An 18,465-nucleotide genomic window follows, 5' to 3' on the forward strand; every position below is an offset into this window, starting at 1 on the left:
TCTGTGAATTTTATTATAATCATGGTTAGTTGAAAGAGACAGATTTTGTGTTGCTGCTAAGCAAAGTAAGGTAATCTTGCTTAACAACTTTAATTGGGACTGGCAACTCCATTGCTAAGCAAAGTGGTTGTGAATGTGAAATTATATGACCGTGAGTTTTCCACTGTAAAGGGATAAGATTACTTTGATATCTTAGGCTTTTGTTTCCCTCCTAACCATTCTTTGGGACATTCAAGTACCTGTGTACTGTCTTGTACACATCAAAAGCAATGTGATCACACCTCAGCCCTCTGTTGCTCCCCAGTCATTTTGGTCTGCAAGGACAGTAGGGAAAAATGCAAACTATTTCTGTTCTGTAGGCAATTTCTCCTTTGCCCTAACCTTTCCTGCTATTTGCATGACTGCATTGCTCTTAACAGGTAGAAGAGCAAACTGCTTATTCTTTTGAAATTGCTCTGCTCTGCAGGAGTAGCAGGTAGGAAGCAAGCAATGTTGGTAGACAATCTCTCCTTAAATGCTTGAGGGTGTACTAGACCCTGGGTCTCTGCATTCTTAGCCCAGCATCTTAACCATACTAGCCTACTGGCTTTCATGTTTTTTAAATTTTATTTTAACAGCAATACAATATATTTTAAAAAATTTTTTTACAGATTAATCAGGTGTTTCTGAAAACGGTAACAGAACAAAATGTAGAGCTGGAACAGCTGCGCAAGCAACAAAGGTATAGACTTCTAAATCTTAAATCACTTTTAAAAAAAACAAAGCACACAGATAATAGTCCTACCTGTGCAACAAGGCTTTTCAAAAGTATTTTATGGCTTATTGCACATCATCAGGTAGAAGTTTATAGCTATCTGTGGAGATGTAATATTGTGAACAAATGCTGACCTGTTAGAACTTCAGTAGATAATGAAGAAAGCCTTTCCACTGTAATAAATGTGTGCTGTTACTACATATACTGTATATGGGCTAGCATATCTACCCACACCAAAATGTCATGTTTATCACACACTGATGAATAGATCTTTTGAGAAATGAACTGTAAATGCTGTAAAATATGATCACAAAGAGATATTAAAATAGACCAAGATGTGAGTTTTTCTGGTGCAATAATTTGTTGAGCAAGAGCGTAATTTTATCTGTTTGCAGTTTTTCCCCCTTGAGATTGAACATGAAATGGTAATGTAAAAACATAATATTTGTGTAGTCAGAGTATTATTTACAGAAATTTATCTTTTTAACATGCAGACAATCCAAATTGGACTTGAGAACAACAATTGCAAAAGCTGATGAAATGATGAGACTTGTTGAGGAACTTCGCAGTCAATTAAACAGAAAGGTTGAACAGATCCTTTCTCAACTTTCAAAATAAAAGTTTATATTGTTGGACTCTGTTTCTGCTGGACATAAAGTTGTAAAAAAGCTCTGGTTTTTTTTTGGTGTTTAGGAAAAAGAGGTCCTAGCTGCTCGTGAAAAAGAAGAGGCATCAGATAAACGCTTGCAAGAATTGCAGTCAAGCATAAAACAATTGGAGACAAGGTAATTTATTAAATAATAACTTCCACTTTAACACTATAATCCTATTTCAGAACATACTTGTACAGAAAATATTCAACTAGTATAATTTCTTTCATCCAATGAATTTTAGTTGATTATTATTTTTCTGGCCCTCAAGAATAAACATTAAGTCCAATATTGGCTTACCGTCAAAAATGCTGCAAAATTGGTTGGAGTTTGAGAGCTGCCTTGGTTTTTTAAAAAAAAAAAAAGGGCGGGCCATAGGAAAAGCGGGGGGGGGGCAGGGAGAGAGGGGGGGGGGGGGGGAAGTTAAAAAAAAAAACAAAATTTGGCCTGGGTTTTTCAATAACAAATATGTCAACTTGGATTCATCCAGCCAAAAATATGTTTAAGGTTTAGCCTAGATTTCAGACGCTTCTTGAAAAATGTAACCTCAAAATTTAAGAAACTCTTTTCTAATTTAGAAATATTTACAAAGCAATAAATATTACAAGGTTTATAGAAAGAATAATAAAATGATCAAAATTAAAGGTTGCTATTATTTTCTTGAATTGAACATGGAATGGTAATGTAAAAACACCATATTTGTGTAGTTGGTATATTTCATATTTAGAGAAGTTTATCTTTTTAATATGCAGACAATCCAAATTGGACTTGAGAACAAGAGTTGCAAAAGCTGATGGAATGATGAGACTCATTGAGGGGTCTGGTTTGTCAAAAGTTTTCCTATTTCTGGATATCTGAAATTTCACTATTACGATAACAGTGAAAACTACTTGAAAGATGCTGCAAAAAGGTGCTGCCCCAAGATGATTTGATTTCACCATATTAGAGAAGAGACTTAATTTAATCTTATCAGGTCTTGAAAGAGAGGAGGACAACTATTTTAATTGTAGTCTTACCTAAACTTAATCTTAACCTAAATTTAACAGTCAATTGGTCACTGTTCCACTATACAGACTTTGTATAGCTACAAAAGATTCCAAACAGCTAAGATCAGAAAGAACAAATCTTGAAGAAAAAATTCAGGAGCTGCAAGCAAAGTGTGTGAATATAGAAGAAGAGAAGTATGATGCTGTAGCAAAAGTCCGAGACAGCGTGCAACTCATAGAAGAAGCTAATCTTCAGAAGAATCAGGTGATGGATTTATTATATATGCTTATGGGACAACTGTGCTTTGAACTTGTTAATCTGTTTTCTATTAAATACCAATAGCTGTATCTTTAGGGTTATGGCTTGACCTATCTTCAGTAGGAAGTTTTTACTGGAATATGCCCATTCTTTCCAATTCTAGGCAATGCTATCAGAGAAACAAAAAGAAGAGGAAATTGAAAATATGAAACAAGCTGTTTCTCAGCTGCTTCAAGATGCTGCTTTAAGAACAAGGAAAGAAGTAAGCAGTGATGCTTAAAACTTTTTCATATTTTCTTACACATTTTGTTCTTGTAAATTATATTAATAATATTGATACTGTTACTCTAAAAGCTAAATATTTGAAAGTTACCTCAGTTGAAGTATGCAACTTTTTTGCCTGTAGATAATTCAGGTAATTTTGTGAGTGGACCTTGGTTATTGGGAGAAAAAAATTAATTTCTTCCAATAAACTTTGGATATTACAGTCCACGTAATTCAGCTGGCAAAAACCAGAACTGTTGGACACATTCTCCTTCAAATCCCCCGAAGAGACTTGCATTGGGCAAAGTAGAAATATGGTTGCTAAAAATCCCAGTTCACTGCAGCCACTATGTCTGATTTTCTGGGATGCCCCTAAATCTTCATCAGGTCTTTCCAATGCCCTGAGTAGCAGGTTCAATGGGTTGGAGGAGCTGTTTGGAAGAGAGATGGAGCATGCTTGTGCCCTTCCAGTTATGAGCACCTATATCTGGACATTGCTTCGTTCTGGAATGTATGTAGAAAGCTCTATTGATAATTAGTATATTTCTGTTTAGCATATTGCAGCCTCTTGTACTCTTAAAAATGTATTATATAATCAAGTAAGAAAACATCCACTAGACACGGAATAATACCCCCCTTTTTAAAAAAAAATAGGTAGAAAACGAAAGGAAACGATACAATATTCAAATTTCACGTTTAACAGAAGAACTTACTACACTTCAGATGGTAAGTTGTACATTTTGCTTAAGTTGCTTACTGCCTAAAGTAGCCTCAAGGTGAGATAGGCAGCAAATCAATTCAACAAATAAATATAAGTTTACATTCTGGTATTTTCCCCCTATGTTGACTTTCACTTAGGAAAAATAAGCATTAAAAAATTTAGCACCACAAAGGAACAGTTTCACTACTTTAGTTTGTGCAGGCAAATTTTTTCCATGTCTAAGCATTCACCTTTTCATTAAATGTAATGATAAAAATACTTTTTCAGGTGGGATGCTACTATTTGGAACAGCAGATACAAAACAAGATAATATACCTTACTTGTTAAATTTCTGGATAAAATAAATATAGCATCAAGCTTTGTGATTATTTGTAAGAAAATATATAGATCACAAATGTTTTGTTCAAATAGCATATATAGCATACCTTTATCCCTTTTTTAAAAGGGAAATCGAGATACGTTATGGTTCCAGACTTTACTTTTAGGAATTGATATTGGAGGCGGGGAAGAGGTCTAAATCCCTCTTGCTGAACATGTGATTTGAACAAAATTACTCTGAAATATAACTTGAAAAAATTACAAAATCACCTAATTAATCTTGTATTATTTCAGTGCAGATCTTTCTTAACCTAGAAACAGGTTAAAAGTAACTGAAAGGTAAAGGAAGTTTAAAGTGAATGGAATTTATAGCAATTTCATAGGTCAAAAATTAAATGCATATTAATACTTGACAGGATTCATTGTTTATCCCAATTTTGTTTGCCACATACATATACAGTTATACGTCACTTATTAATTTTTAAAAAATTCATATTCTGTTATTGCTTTATAGAAATGTGGAGAAAAGCAAAGCGAACTAGAGCGAGCCATTAGAGAAAAACGAGCAGTTGAAGAAGAACTAGAGAAAGTAAACACTTTTTCTTTTCCACCATTTTCATGCATTAATAATATAATGTACATGCTAAAAAGTAAGTAATTTTAGGATATAAAAATATTAGCCTTGATCATATGAGACAGACTAGAAAGGATCAAAGCATTCACAGCATTTAGATACAAATAAAAATATGCTGTCATGAAAAGAGCACTTGGCATTGTTAATGGCATGAAATGCTGTTCAGGATTTTTTAACCAAATAACGACCTGAAAGAAAAACAAACTGCCTGTGATTCATGAAACTCATGAAAATTCTGTGCAAGCTAGAATGACTAAAACTCACTTAATCAAACTCACTTAAATCAGTAAAAAATGAACTAAGAACGGAAGATCTGTGAAAAAAGCAGATAATCAGTTCTCATATTATAACTATATTAATTAAAAGCAATTATACTAATAATAAGATAATGAACATAATACAAACTGTCAGTGGAAAACCTGATTAAACAGTATAGGTGGGGGTTTTTTTTACAACTGAAGTCCTTCTAGCAACCAAAGTTGTGACAGTATTAAACAAATGAGGGTTACAACCGGTCTTCAAAGTTTTGGTCAGCCCATCCACAGTCACATGAGTGCAATGTGGATGTTTGGCAGCTAGCTCATACATATGAAGCTTGAAGCATCCTGTGGCACTCCTCTGCACTCATGCTTCATTTCACCTCCCTGCTCAGTCACACTTTCACCACCTGTGCATCTTCCCCAAGCTTTGCTGAGCTTGGGTCATATCCCCCACCACTTCCGCACCTTCTTCCACCCAACATTATCCACATTAAGCCACATGTGTGTTGCCACCCCACCATCCACACACCTTCCTTGTGCCACTCTGCCCTCAGGCTGTGTCTCTCCCACTACTTACACACCCTGCTGTACTTTGCGCAGGCCTTGCTGAACTTGCACCACACCTTCCCACACTTGTGCACCCTCTTCCACTTGGCTCCAGCCATCCCAAGTCTTTCTGGAATGTACCATACCTCCCCATCAGCCACTCATTTTTCACAATCCTTGCATTTGTGCCTCTTTGCCACTCATGCATCCTTGGCCACTTGTGCACCATTGTATTTCCTCCATCCCCAGCAGCAACCATCCCAAGCTGTGCTGCACTTGCACTGTATTCTTACCTGCTCACCCTTCCTAGTCTCACGTTCACTAGTCCTTACCTGCCACCTGTACACTTGCCTGCCAACAATTATCCTGAGCCCTGCCACTTTTACTGTGCCTTCCTAAAACCCACACACCCTTTGCTTCCTTTCCCATCTTATAGCAGCCATTTATCTCCCTGCTGATTTTGTTTGTTGGAAGCTGATAGGAAGTTATAAGCAGATGCTAACTTAATGACTCCCAAATCTCATTTAACAATGGGGATTGCAGAGATTGCCATTACTAAGCAAAGTAATTATATTACACTGAACTTTACAAACGCATTGTTTAGTGACAGAAATTCTGATCCCAGTTACTGCCATACCTCAAGGTCTACTTGTAGAATGTTTGTCTGGTGGACAATAATGGAATCTTTCTTCAGATGTGATAGTCATAATGAAATGATTATCCACTTTCTAAGTTTTGCACAGTAATTGATTTGTGAAAGCAGCGATTTTACTGGAACATTGGAATCATATCCTGGTTTATATTAATCTATCAGGTGTACTGTGAAGGTAGAGGAAACGAAGCTGATTATAGAAAACTAGAAGAGCTTTACCAGAGATGTTTGAATGCTGAACGTACAAAAGATGACCTTCATCTTAGTTTGCAAACAGCACAAAACAAAATTAAGCAACTGGAACTGAAGTAAGTAATTAACATATGCTGCAAACTCATATCCATTTTATTTCTGTTTTTTTTTTCTCTGGAGATTTTTTACCAGAGAGTTTTATATTCTTGCATTTGTATTGGAATTTTGCTTTTAAAATTTGCACTGATATCTAATTATTACAAATTTTTGTATAATGGAAATATACATTTTGTTTTTGTTTACTTCCATTTGTTGAAGTTTAAGGTAAAATTTCCCTCAGAAAATAATAAACTGTAATTGAAGTACAAATAAATTGAATTTAGAAACAAGCAGATTTCTTAAGTCCTTCCATACTGCAATTCATTGTTAATTATTATCACTAGGTTTAGATGTGACACTGGTAATTGTTAACATGTTTTTACAGTTTTATTAATATATGCTGTCCTCTTTTAAATCTCTAAACTAACTATGCAACTTGTATTGGACTATGGTAGCATAGGCACACATTAAATACATTGATGAGGGTTACTTAAAATATTTCTGATTCTAAGAGTAAAAAAAGGAAATAAAATGCCAAATATTACTATATTTGATGTAGTCTAAAGTCCATGTGTGTTTTCAAGTCATGTTTTAAATTGACCGTACAAAGTGTAATTTACTTTAAGATATGAAGAAGAGAGATGCCGTTGCCAAGAAAATATGTGCAAGCTGCAAAGTATTTTGGATTCTGAAAGGGAGAAATGTGGAGCTATAAGTGAAGAGCGCTTAAAGCTGCAACAAGGGAATGAACAGCTTCAAAAAGAAATGGAAAACTTGAAAAAGCTCACAATGGAGGCACAACATACTGCAAAATTAAAGGTATTGTTTTTTATATAATACTTCAAAATTAATGCAAGTTGTTTGGATTTGAATCTGCAAGGAACAAGACAGTATTAGCTCACAACCTCTTTTAAAAAATGAATTCAAGTTGACTTACAATGATATCAGTCACTTTGACAAAGAATTCAATATTTGTTTGGCATTATCTGTTTTTGACAAGTCCATGTTGGCTTCTAGCAATAGCTTTGCATGCTTCTAGATGTTTTTAGATCCATTGCTTGATTATATTTTTCAGGATCTTCCCAGGTATTGATGCTGGACCGATTGGTCTATAGTTTCCTGGATCCATTTTTTCCCTTTTTCGAAGATGGGAATCAGCTCTTTTCCTGTCTTATAGTAGTTCCCTGGCTTTCCAGGATCTTTGAAAGACATGGTTCAGTGGTTCTGAGATCATATCTGCCAGCTTTCTCAGAACTCTGGAATGTAATCCAACTGGTCCTGGTGATTTGAACTTGTCTAGGAAAGCATTTCCATTTTCTTCCTGCTACCCGCCATTTCCTTGTCATCTCTCACTATTGACATTGCTCCAAGGGAAAAGAAGCATTATTAATAGACAGCTTTATGATTCAGACATTTATATGATAGATTGCTTTTCTCCTTTCTATCTTTTTCCCTTGGTTTTCTTCTTGATTTTGTTATGTTTGATATTATTTTTAAATATTCTTTTATAATCTATTTTCTTACCCCAATTGTTCACATGCTTGTCTTTTGTTCTGTAAACAGTTGTATCCCTTTCTTTTGTAGTTTAGGTTTTCACATAATTCATACTTCAATAATAGATAATAGTTGGTTGAAATCATAAGGCCTTTTAGGATAAAGATGCAAGGGTAAATGTTACAAAGATAAACTGGAGTTTCAAATAAAAATGAGTACAGTAAAAGATTAAAGATATACTCATCTACAAACCCTTATTACTTTATATGGATGACCAGGTCCAATGATATTTCTCCAGTGGAATTAAATTTATTTAAATTGAAGCATACTAAAGGAGGTTATTAACTGCTTGGCATAAGAAAAGAACATGGTGAAAAATGTATCTGAAATGAATTGTTTCATTTTACATTAATTTCCATAATTAAACATCCAATAATTCTTTATTGATAAATATGCTAAGAAATTTAGCTTTCAAATGTTGACAGATGTTAGTTTTAACTTTTAAAGAATAACATTTTTTTTCAGTATAAGACACTTATTTTTTCTAACAGATAAGTACAATGGAGAACGAACATTTATTAAAAGAACATGGGTTTGAAATTCGGCTGAAAGAGATGGAAGATGTAAGTCAAAACTCAGTAACTGAGCTTAGACGCCTGTTGATGGCTCAACAAAAAGCAACAAATCGCTGGAAGGAGGAAACAAAGAAAATAACAGAAATAACTGAATCCAGAATAAATAGTCTAAAGTAAGAGTTTTTTTCCTTTGACATTTCTAAATAATCTTGACCATGGTTGTCAAACTTGTGGTGTTATGTTGCTGTCACGTGACATTTGGGACTATTTTCCCCTTCGTGGAGCTGGGGTAGGCGTGGCCTGCGCATGACGCATCCTGCTCATGGGCTGCCAGTTTGAAATCCCTGATCTAGACATTATGTGTAGATTGTTTACAAAAAAGAAAAAGCGAAAAATGTTGGCTCCATAACATCATCAGATACTCATTGTCTGCTGTCTTCCAAACCTGGAAGATAAATGGTATTACTTGGGGGGAAAAACCAACCACCAAAATAACTGTTAGATCCTACCTCAGGAGGCAGAGTTGAAGTATTGCTTTCTGGAAGGAGGTTTGGGTAGTACTCGACTTACGGCCACAATTGAACCTAACATTTTTGTTGTTATGTGAAACATTTGTTAAGTGAATTTTGCCCCATTTTACAACCTTTCTTGCCACAGTTAAGTGAATCAGTACAGTTGTTAAGTTAATCACACAATTGTTAAATGAATCTGGCTTTCTCCTTGACTTTGCTTGTCAGAAGGTCGCAAAAGTTGATCACATGACCCTGAGACACTGCGACCGTCATAAATATGAGTCAGATTCCAAGCAGCTGAATTTTGATTATATGTTCTTGGCGTCGCTGCAGTGGTCATAAGTGTGAAAAATGGTTATAAGTCACTTTTTTTCAGTGCTCTTGTAACTTTGAACAGTCACTAAATGAACGGTGTGCTGCAGCATTACAGTATTAAATCTCCAAGAGAAATCCTTGAAATGTCTTAGGTTGCTCAGATTTCAGTAATGCTGATTCAGTGTATTCTAATTATGCATTCTCCTAATGCTGAAAGGTAACCTCTGTGCTTTAAATTTATTAAAATATTTTATTTTAGTAATGATAGTGCTGAGAACCACTCTATAAGCTAATTGGGTAAAAAGCAGGTTATAAATGCTTGAATATAAATGCAATCAGTTACTTTAAAGCTTCCACCTTGCCTTTCAAAGACTCAGATACCTTTAATGTCAGCATGTCTGTAGTTTAAACAAACAAGTTTGCTTATTCCTGAACTTAACAATTATAAAAACACTGATTTTAGGGACCATCAGTTGACCATAGAAATAAATGGTAAGTTAAGTGAACAGTTCATTTAACTGGAAGCTTTTTCAAAAACAAAAATCCATATATTCAGAATTACTGCTTAATACTGTTGACACACAAGCTCTCTCATATCCATTTGACTAACTTTAATTAGTATTTTGAATACAGTAAATCAGTCATAAGTTGAAATAATCTTATTTTAAAATCAGCCTGAGCCTTTGTATTACTAATTTTTCTATTCTATAAAATATTTATGGAATAGTAAAACAATTTATTAGGTATGACCTGAAACAATGTTGTTCATATACTTAAATAAATTGCATTGTATTAGTAGACTTCTGATTCCTTTATTCTTAACATATTTGTTTAACTGAAATTATGTAACACCCAATTGTACCATTTATTTTAAGTTATTTAAGAATGTTAACAGGATAAGAAACAGCTGCAGATATTGGAGATCTACAAAATATATAATTACTATACATAACTGAATAGTGTAACTGAATAAATGAAGCATTTCGTAAAGAAAACATCTGGAATATGCTTTGTATGTCATATGAGAATTTGCATTAAACCTCACTAGCTTATATATTATTTCTTCTACTTTACTGTTATACAATCTATCTTTTATTTTCTGTTCAGTTTTTGAAATTCAGGTTAATTCTAGCCTACTTTCATATTAATTAACGTTGGAATAGAAATCCACACACACACACGAGTCATAGTTTTGTATGCATTATTATACACGTTTTGAAATTTTTTAGTTGGAAACTGCAAATTATAAAATATTGGGTAAGGCTTATATAGGTAAGGAAATTTCATTATTGGTCTGTCTTGATTCTTCAAGTCTTGGTTAAATGGAGAACCTATGTGAAATATGGAGGATTGTTAAATCTTTTCAGAATTTTATTTATTTATTCTTTCTGTTCCAAACGAGTGGAGTGGGCGGTAGAGAGGGAATGGGCTTCCATAAGCCAAATGAAAGCCAATTGAGCAGATGATTTCCTGCCATTATATAATACTGTCATAGCATACTACTGTAAGAAAAAAAAACACAATTGGTGAAACAAACGGGACATAGAAGCAATAATTATAGCAAGCATGCTTTTAGAAAAAGAGAAAAGAATATGATAGAACTGGTTGACTTCAGCTGTTCCTTAACCCAGAATACGTTACCATAACTGAATAGTGTAACTAAATAAATGAAGCATTTCATAAGAAAAACATCTGGAATATGCTTTGTATGTCATGAGATCAGATTAAATCCTCTCCATATCATCCATTGTTCAGGAAGAGAGGAAAAGAACTTTATTTCCCCAAGTTCTTCTGGAAAGTATACTTACTACAGATGGCTCCACAAGTTCACTGATTTTCATTAATGAGTTTGTTTGATCTTATGTGACAGAACTGAGCTGAGTCGTCAAAAGCTTCACACCCAAGATTTATTTTATCAACTGGAAAGAGCAAATGAAAAGGTTATTGAGGTAATATCATTAATATGATCCAAATGTTATGCTTCAGCTATAAGGACAGTTCTATTTGAATATCACTGTCATTTTGATTGGAGCTGTTCTGACCTAGAGACACACATGCTTTTTCAAATCCCACACATTGGGAAAATGTTTAAAATGGCTAGTAATTTTACTGCTGTTTATACATTAAATATAGTGAATTGTGTATCCTGGATGAATAATTTTTTTTACTAATACTTATCCTTTCATCCTGTTGTATTTCATTGTTCTGCAATTATACAGAAATGTAAATTTTACTTTTCATTTAAATGTTCATTTGTTTCTGCAGTTACACAGACATTGTAATCATTATCTTAACCATCTGGTTAAAAAAAATAAAAGTTAATTCTTTATCCTGATAAAAATAAAACTACCTTATAAACAAACACCTCCTAAATCCTTCTGTGCTGCCTCCTGGTAACGGAGGGGTGTTTCTGCCAAGTGATTATAATCCTATCAGGGTTCCCAAGTAGTGAAGCTCATCTTAGCAAAAGCCAGCAGGCATCTGTATTCAGCAGCAATAGAGAAAAATGCTGGAGCATGTGATCATTTTAGTGACAACATCAAAGGCATCCTTTCTTAGTATATTTATTAAGAAAACCATATAAATGTCTTAGACATTAGTGAACTGAAATAGATTGCAATTGAACATTTTTCAATCAGAAGGTAATAGTTTTTATGTCAATCTCCCAAGCAGACCAAACAGGAAAGACAACAAGATGGGCAAAATCTTCTTTATTGTAAGGCTTCAGTAGCAACCAAACTGACTTGATACTGCATGGAGCACCATGTCTAGTCTGTCTGTGATTTTATATTGTTCTTTAGCAATTGTTTTTTTAATCTTTCCAAGTCTACTTGCAATTTCTTTTGCAAATTTTACATTTGTAATAAATGATTTTATTTAAACAGAGTGAAAAATTAATGAGGGAATATCAAGAAAAAGTCAACCGACTTCAGAGTCGACTAAATCAGGCAGAAGAGAGGGCAACTACAGCATCTCAACAGGTATCTAAATTAAACTGCTCCAGTTAAATGAACAGTGTTCAGTCTTTGTTTTAAAAAAAGAGAAATATATTTTATATAATAATGGTTACTGTTAAAATCAGTGCATACATTGTATGTAATTGTATATATGCATGGTAAGACCTTATAGATATACTTTTGTACTTGCATTGCTTTCTCTTTTTATATTAGTTTTCTGTTATATGGAAATAAAGGCAAAACATTTTAAATACAGAACTAGCAGGTATACTAAAAGGAAACGTCTGTCTAGAAACTCTGAATAGGTTTCAAGAACTAACATAAAATTAGTTTAGTTGCAAATTATATGTGAAAATAGAATTAACACAACTATTCTTTCAAATCCATTGGCTTGAAAGGTAATTTGGTAAGTAAAATATAAGACACTGGTATCTTACAACTGGAGACTTCTGTCATTCAGAAGTTGGACCTTTAACAGGCCTAATCACTGTAGCTGATAGAAATTGGAATCCACTTATATCTGTAAGCTCTTACATTCCTCAGAAAGTAATTCCCTCCTCTCACATAAATAGATAGAAGCTCTAAATAAGCTAGTAATGAATTTGCAGGTCAGAGAACATTTAGTATGTTTGTAATAATGATGGATGAGAAATATATATATATATATGAGAAGAAATATATATATATATATGAGAAATATATATATATATATGAGAAGAAAATAATTTCTGTAAGTTATGTCTATTTCAGGTTGTATTGTCATCTTATTTGTTTAAAAGGACCAGTGAAAAAAGAAAGTAATCCTTGTTTGTGTTTAATTACAGCTCAGTGCCATAACATTGCAGAAGAAAAAGGCCGCCTACTTGATAGAGCAAAAAGAAATGTAAAGTAATATGTCCTTTCATAGTGTATAAGTACAGGTTGCCTAAGAAAAGTACCTTTGGAGCCTTAGAATGTATCATGTAGAATATTTTCCAGAAAATACTTCATTGCTTTATAAAACAAATGTATTTTCCCTATTCAAAACAAACATTAAGCAAATAGCTGAGAAAATGTGTAAAAAAAATCTACAAAGTTTAGTTTTGAAAATTAGAAGTGTACACTGTTGATTTGGATTTTTCTAATCTATACAACTGATTTACTAGTTATTTAACTTTCAGCTGTTGATATATGTATTGATCTGAAAATAATGTTCTATCCATTCATACAATATTGCTGAATTGCTGCCTAGCATCAATGTTGCTTACTGTTTGAAAAGTACACAGACTTGGGATGTCAGATTATACAACTAGCAAAACTAATTCTTACTTGGCATTTAAATTACTGAAAAAGTAGAAATTCCAATTATAGCAATTGTTTAGCTGTTCTATAACAATAATTAGAATGTTATCACATTGTCATAACATGGACCAAATTATCTACATTATCTTGGAAAGTCCATGATTTTTCAAGATGGAAAAATCTAACATATATTTGAAACTCCTCCTTTGGTTAGGTACAAGGAATACATGAAAAAGAAAAAAAATATTTTGTTTAGTTAGATAAAATAAGGTCAAACCGGGCAGTGCACAAAGAAATTGAAAAAAAACCCCAAGAGTTACATCTTGGACTCTACAGGCATCAGTTAGCATACTAAATGTTGAAGTTCATAATACTAAAATTAGAAATAGACTAAACAAGTATGCTTCTTTGGAAGGGTTGGCAGGAGAAAGCCTCTTCTCACTAAAAAGAACATGGCAGCATGGCTTAGTTGCAAAGTTGCATCTGAGCAAATCACAAGGACTTCTGGAACATTGTTCTTTGGACAGATGAGACCAAAATGGAGATATTGGCCATAATGCCAATATCTGCCACATTTGGCAAAAACCAAATACAGCAAATTAGCACAAACATCTCATACCAATCATCAAGCATAGTGGAGGGGTGATTATTTGGGCTTGTTTTTCAGCCACAAGACCTGGACGCCTTGCAGTCATTGAGTTGACTATGAACTCTTCTGAATATCAAAGTATTCTAAGTTAAATGCGAGGCCAGCTATCCAACAGTTAAAGCTTGGCCAACATTAGATCATGCAACAGGACAATAATTCCAAGCTCACCAGCAAATCTACAACAGAATGGCTGAAAAGAAAAAAAGCAAGATGTTGCAATGGCCTAGTCAAAGTCCAGACCTCAGCCAAGTTCAATGCTGTGGGACCTCAAGAGAGCTATGCACAAACAAATGCCCATAAATCTCAATGGACTAAAGCAATGTTGTAAAGAATGGACCAAAATTTCTCCACAATGTGAGAAACTGATAAAAGTCATACAGAAAAAAATTACTCCAAGTTATTGCTTCTACAGGTGGTTCTACAAGCTATTGAATTATAAGGTGTATTTAATTTTTAACCCATGGCTTCCATTTTGACTTTCTTTTTGTAAAATAAAAGATGGCATGGTGTAATAAGCCGTATGTTGTTCATTTGAGGTTGTATTTATCTACATTTAAGAACTGCTAAGGACCAGATGATTATTACATCCTGATACATAAAACCATATAACTCAGTGAGGGTGCTCTTTCTTTTTAATGACTGTAGATATCTGGCACAGGTTGTTTACATTATTTTTGTAACCTTGAGAACATTAGTAATGGCAATTAGTCATAGGCCAACCAAGCAGTGATCTCATCTTTTCAGGAATACTGAAAAACCCATCTTTGTATTTGGCCTGCAGTCTAAAAATTCAATATAAGCAAAGGCTTCAAAATATAGTATCTTTCAGGAACTAACACAATATACTGTATCTTTTGCCTTTGCAACCTAGCCTGAAACCTCTCCAGCTTATCACTGCAATCCAGTGTATGCACAGCTGTAAAATCCAACTTGTTTCTCTTGGCTCAAATAGGCGTGAATGGAAGTTCACCCTATTAATTCTGTATACTTTAAAATATAGCAGTAATAAGTTAATGTATTTTGTTTTTCATTTTATGGTTTACTATATGATTAAAAAAAAAAAGAATAATCGTCAGTTTTCATAATGCAGAGAAGCAGAATTCCTCAACCTGATTTAGGACTGATAATTTTTAACTTGTTCATAACTTATTAATGAACTGGACAAATTTGTGGAAAACACTAAACAAAATAGTTAAAAAAAAACCCAAGTAATTGAGAAAGGTTCCAGAATTTCTTTAAACCAGTTAAATTAACGGATTAATTTAAATTTCAGTTAAATTTAAGGTTAAGGATCAATTTAAGAAAATGTAAAACAGGATTGTGAATGAAATAGAAAATACATTTTATTTCAAAACAGAACTTTGTTTTGGGAAAATGATGTTTGGTCATGTGAAAGAATTGCATTTCAGATCAAGCTTATTAGGCTGCAAGAATTGGAATTACTAGCGTTAATGGTTTTCTGAGCATTTACAGCCCAGATCTTATAATGGTAAATAATTTGTTCTAGAGGTATGGGTATTTTAATATAAAGGAATGTATTTGGCTGTTTATTTTTCTTCCTCATGCAAGACAATGTTTTCAATCAATTATTTTCTGCAGGGCAAGACATGTTCACAGGAAATATTGACTTGGCCTGTTACGAGGTTATCATTTTTAATAAATCTTTTTCTGAATTTGTTATCTGAAATTAGCTTTGCGGGCCACCACAAACAAGCGATTATCTCTCTGTCCAGATATTTAAAACTGTAGCTGCATATTTATCCTGCCTGGCTGATCCACCCCCTCTAATTTTTGTGGCAGAATGAACAAGGAAGTTGGAAATGAAGAAAGAGAAATATCTTGAAGTCAGACGAAACCCAAGAAAATATCATCTAAATGTTCAGCAGCTGCGAGAAAAGCAAATACCATGCTAAAGATTGTTAGGGAAGGAATTCAAAATAAAAAGAGTGTTGTAAATCCAAGTCTATGGTATATCTTCATCTGGGATGCTATTTAGAGTTCTAGGCACATTGAAGAAAGAAAACAATTGGCTCAAATACCCTTCCTACAAGAAAAGCCAAGAATGATTAGAACAATCTAGTTTTGGGAGGGGGGCTGTGGGGGAAGGATCACAAGTAGAACATGACTGTGACAAAATCATGCATAGCAGAGAGATAGCTGACGGGGAAAGTTTTATTCCTTCCCACAAAGCAAAGCACTTCATGCTGTGGCTGTCTTCACACTTGCCAAACTTGTTCCAAGATAGGGCTAAGATGGATGACTTTTTGTCAACGCCAATTACTAGGGGAATCAACAATGAGAATGTCCTTATTCTTGCTGAGATCCCAAGGGGCACATTTTTGGCTACTGAAAGAAACAAAAAACTGAAATGAAATGGGCCTTGGCCTAATCCAGCAAGATTGAATTTATCCATCTATTAAATTTAGATACCACCCATCTCACTAACCAAATGACTTTTTATAGATGTTGTTTCTGTTATCTTCTCATCTCTAATCACACCTGGTAATTAGCAACATGGATAGAACCAGTACCTTCTGTCTTGTTAATCCTGGAAGTTTAAAAATAAATAAAACCTTGTAATCACAGTACAGAAAGCAACAAAGTAATCACAACACTTCAACAATGTAGTTTGAGACATCCCTGTTTTACTCCAAGCTTTTAAGTAGCATTGGGCAGATATATCTTAATCCTAAAGGAATAATTCCATGTACAGAATTACAAACTATTATCTACAGAAAACTTATTAAACTGTCTTACTTAATAAAATCTACACATTATTTAGAAATTTGGTTAAAGACTGCTAGGTTAATTTCAATATGTCAGAAATTTGCAGAAATCAAGCATAATTATGAAAGACATCAGTCATTTTGTGAATGTCATAACCAATGAATCATTGAATATTGCAGAAGGGAAGTGGGAAATGGGATAAATGGAAGAAATGGCATGCTATTCAAAGCAGTTAGATATGCTAAGACAGTGATCCCCAACCTTTTCAACGCTGCGGCCCGGTTCCGGCATCAGCTGGGCGCCACGGCCCGGTACCGGCGTCAACTGGGCGCCACCATCTTTTTCGGCAAAAAAGATGGCGCCAGCGCTTCCGGTGAGCTTTTTCGGGTAGAAATGGCTTTCTACCGGAAAAGCTCACGAGCGCGCTAGCGCCGCCATCTTTTTGATGAAAAAGCTTCCGTGAGCTTTCTACCCGGAAAAGCTCACCGGAAGCACTTTTTACCAAAAAGATGGCGGCGCCCAGCAACCAGCGGCCCAGTAAGGCTTGTTCCGCGGACGGTGCCGGTCCGCGGACCGCGGTTGGGGACCCCTGTGCTAAGAGATAAAGGAGAGTTAAGAATAGGAAAAGGGAAATCCTCAGTAGTGGTTTAAAGCCAAAAATACACAATGTTATATATGCCATCATTCCATTAAGGCTTATATTAGGAAACAGATACAATTGAAGATGTTGAATCCATCACCGATTAATTTGAGTTCACATGAGTATTTGCTGAGATTTGCCTATTTAACATTGTCAAATGAGTATATACGCAGATATCACAACAGAACACTTAAGTGTATTGCAAATTGTACAGCATTTATTCACATACAGACAAAGGCACAATTCTACTAAATATTTTAACAAAAAATACAGCCATCTTCAACTAGGTCTTTATAAATACTTCAAAAAGGGAGGAAAATAAATACAGGATTGGGCCATGTAATATAAAATAGTCATCTCTACATATACTTTATTTCTATTTGTTTTATCATCATGCACCTGTTTTCAAATTGGAGCAAAATGGACACCAAAGCTAGGCACATAGTGAAAAAATCCTCTGTACAAGATTTTACAAATGTAGTAAGATCTTTTTACCCAATTTACGTAAAATAATCAAGATTTTGTACATATGAGACATATATTATCTCTCATTAGTTCAGACTGGCACATATGTGTGGGTGTCCACAATCAAACAGACAGCATTCCAGTCAACATTACTAAAATGTTTTATTACCCTATATTTCAATGTAGTATACCAACTATAATCAGAGATTTCTTGGACAAACTGCATAAGTAAAATGTGGAGCTAACAAGAAATCTCCATTGTTTTCTTATCAACGAAATGAATGTAGTGATAGTAAAGAATATGGTTTTATTTATAAATTTTCATGTACTGAGTGTTAAATATAGTATGAAACAGGTCATACTGATTTTACCTACTGGTGTAGTTGGAAGATGGGGGTAGGGGAAAAGCACTATTTTTTCTTCTTTTGTTACTAATTTTTGGTTCAGCATTAATCAAAACATCAGAAAGCTTATTAACCTAAATACGGTGGGGAAAACAGATAAGGCATTCTTTC

At 34.2% G+C, this 18,465-nt stretch overlaps 1 protein-coding gene across 6 annotated transcripts in view; it reads left to right on the forward strand.

Annotated features, from left to right (window-relative positions):
* SCLT1 (sodium channel and clathrin linker 1) overlaps positions 1-18,465 on the forward strand; it is a 29,803-nt gene that overhangs the window by 7,282 nt on the left and 4,056 nt on the right. Inside the window, exons 9-22 of one of the 6 annotated variants that reach the window (XM_087963140.1) lie at positions 651-721; positions 1,249-1,339; positions 1,448-1,539; positions 2,478-2,655; positions 2,813-2,911; positions 3,568-3,639; positions 4,467-4,541; positions 6,207-6,352; positions 6,962-7,154; positions 8,381-8,577; positions 11,102-11,180; positions 12,117-12,212; positions 13,013-13,076; positions 15,919-16,077. In XM_087963140.1, the coding sequence (XP_087819266.1) occupies positions 651-721; positions 1,249-1,339; positions 1,448-1,539; positions 2,478-2,655; positions 2,813-2,911; positions 3,568-3,639; positions 4,467-4,541; positions 6,207-6,352; positions 6,962-7,154; positions 8,381-8,577; positions 11,102-11,180; positions 12,117-12,212; positions 13,013-13,075 (1,452 nt within the window). In that variant the 3' untranslated portion in view covers position 13,076; positions 15,919-16,077. Of the gene's footprint in view, positions 1-650; positions 722-1,248; positions 1,340-1,447; positions 1,540-2,477; positions 2,656-2,812; positions 2,912-3,567; positions 3,640-4,466; positions 4,542-6,206; positions 6,353-6,961; positions 7,155-8,380; positions 8,578-11,101; positions 11,181-12,116; positions 12,213-13,012; positions 13,077-14,136; positions 14,637-15,918; positions 16,078-18,465 lie in introns of those variants that run through there. The other 5 variants (XM_026667000.2, XM_087963139.1, XM_087963137.1 and 2 more) reach the window with 5 other exon arrangements.

This window comes from Notechis scutatus, chromosome 4, assembly GCF_049901735.1.
Source record: "Notechis scutatus isolate UNSWTSFEM ecotype Mainland chromosome 4, rNotScu1.2, whole genome shotgun sequence".
NCBI classification, from domain to species: domain Eukaryota; kingdom Metazoa; phylum Chordata; class Lepidosauria; order Squamata; family Elapidae; genus Notechis; species Notechis scutatus.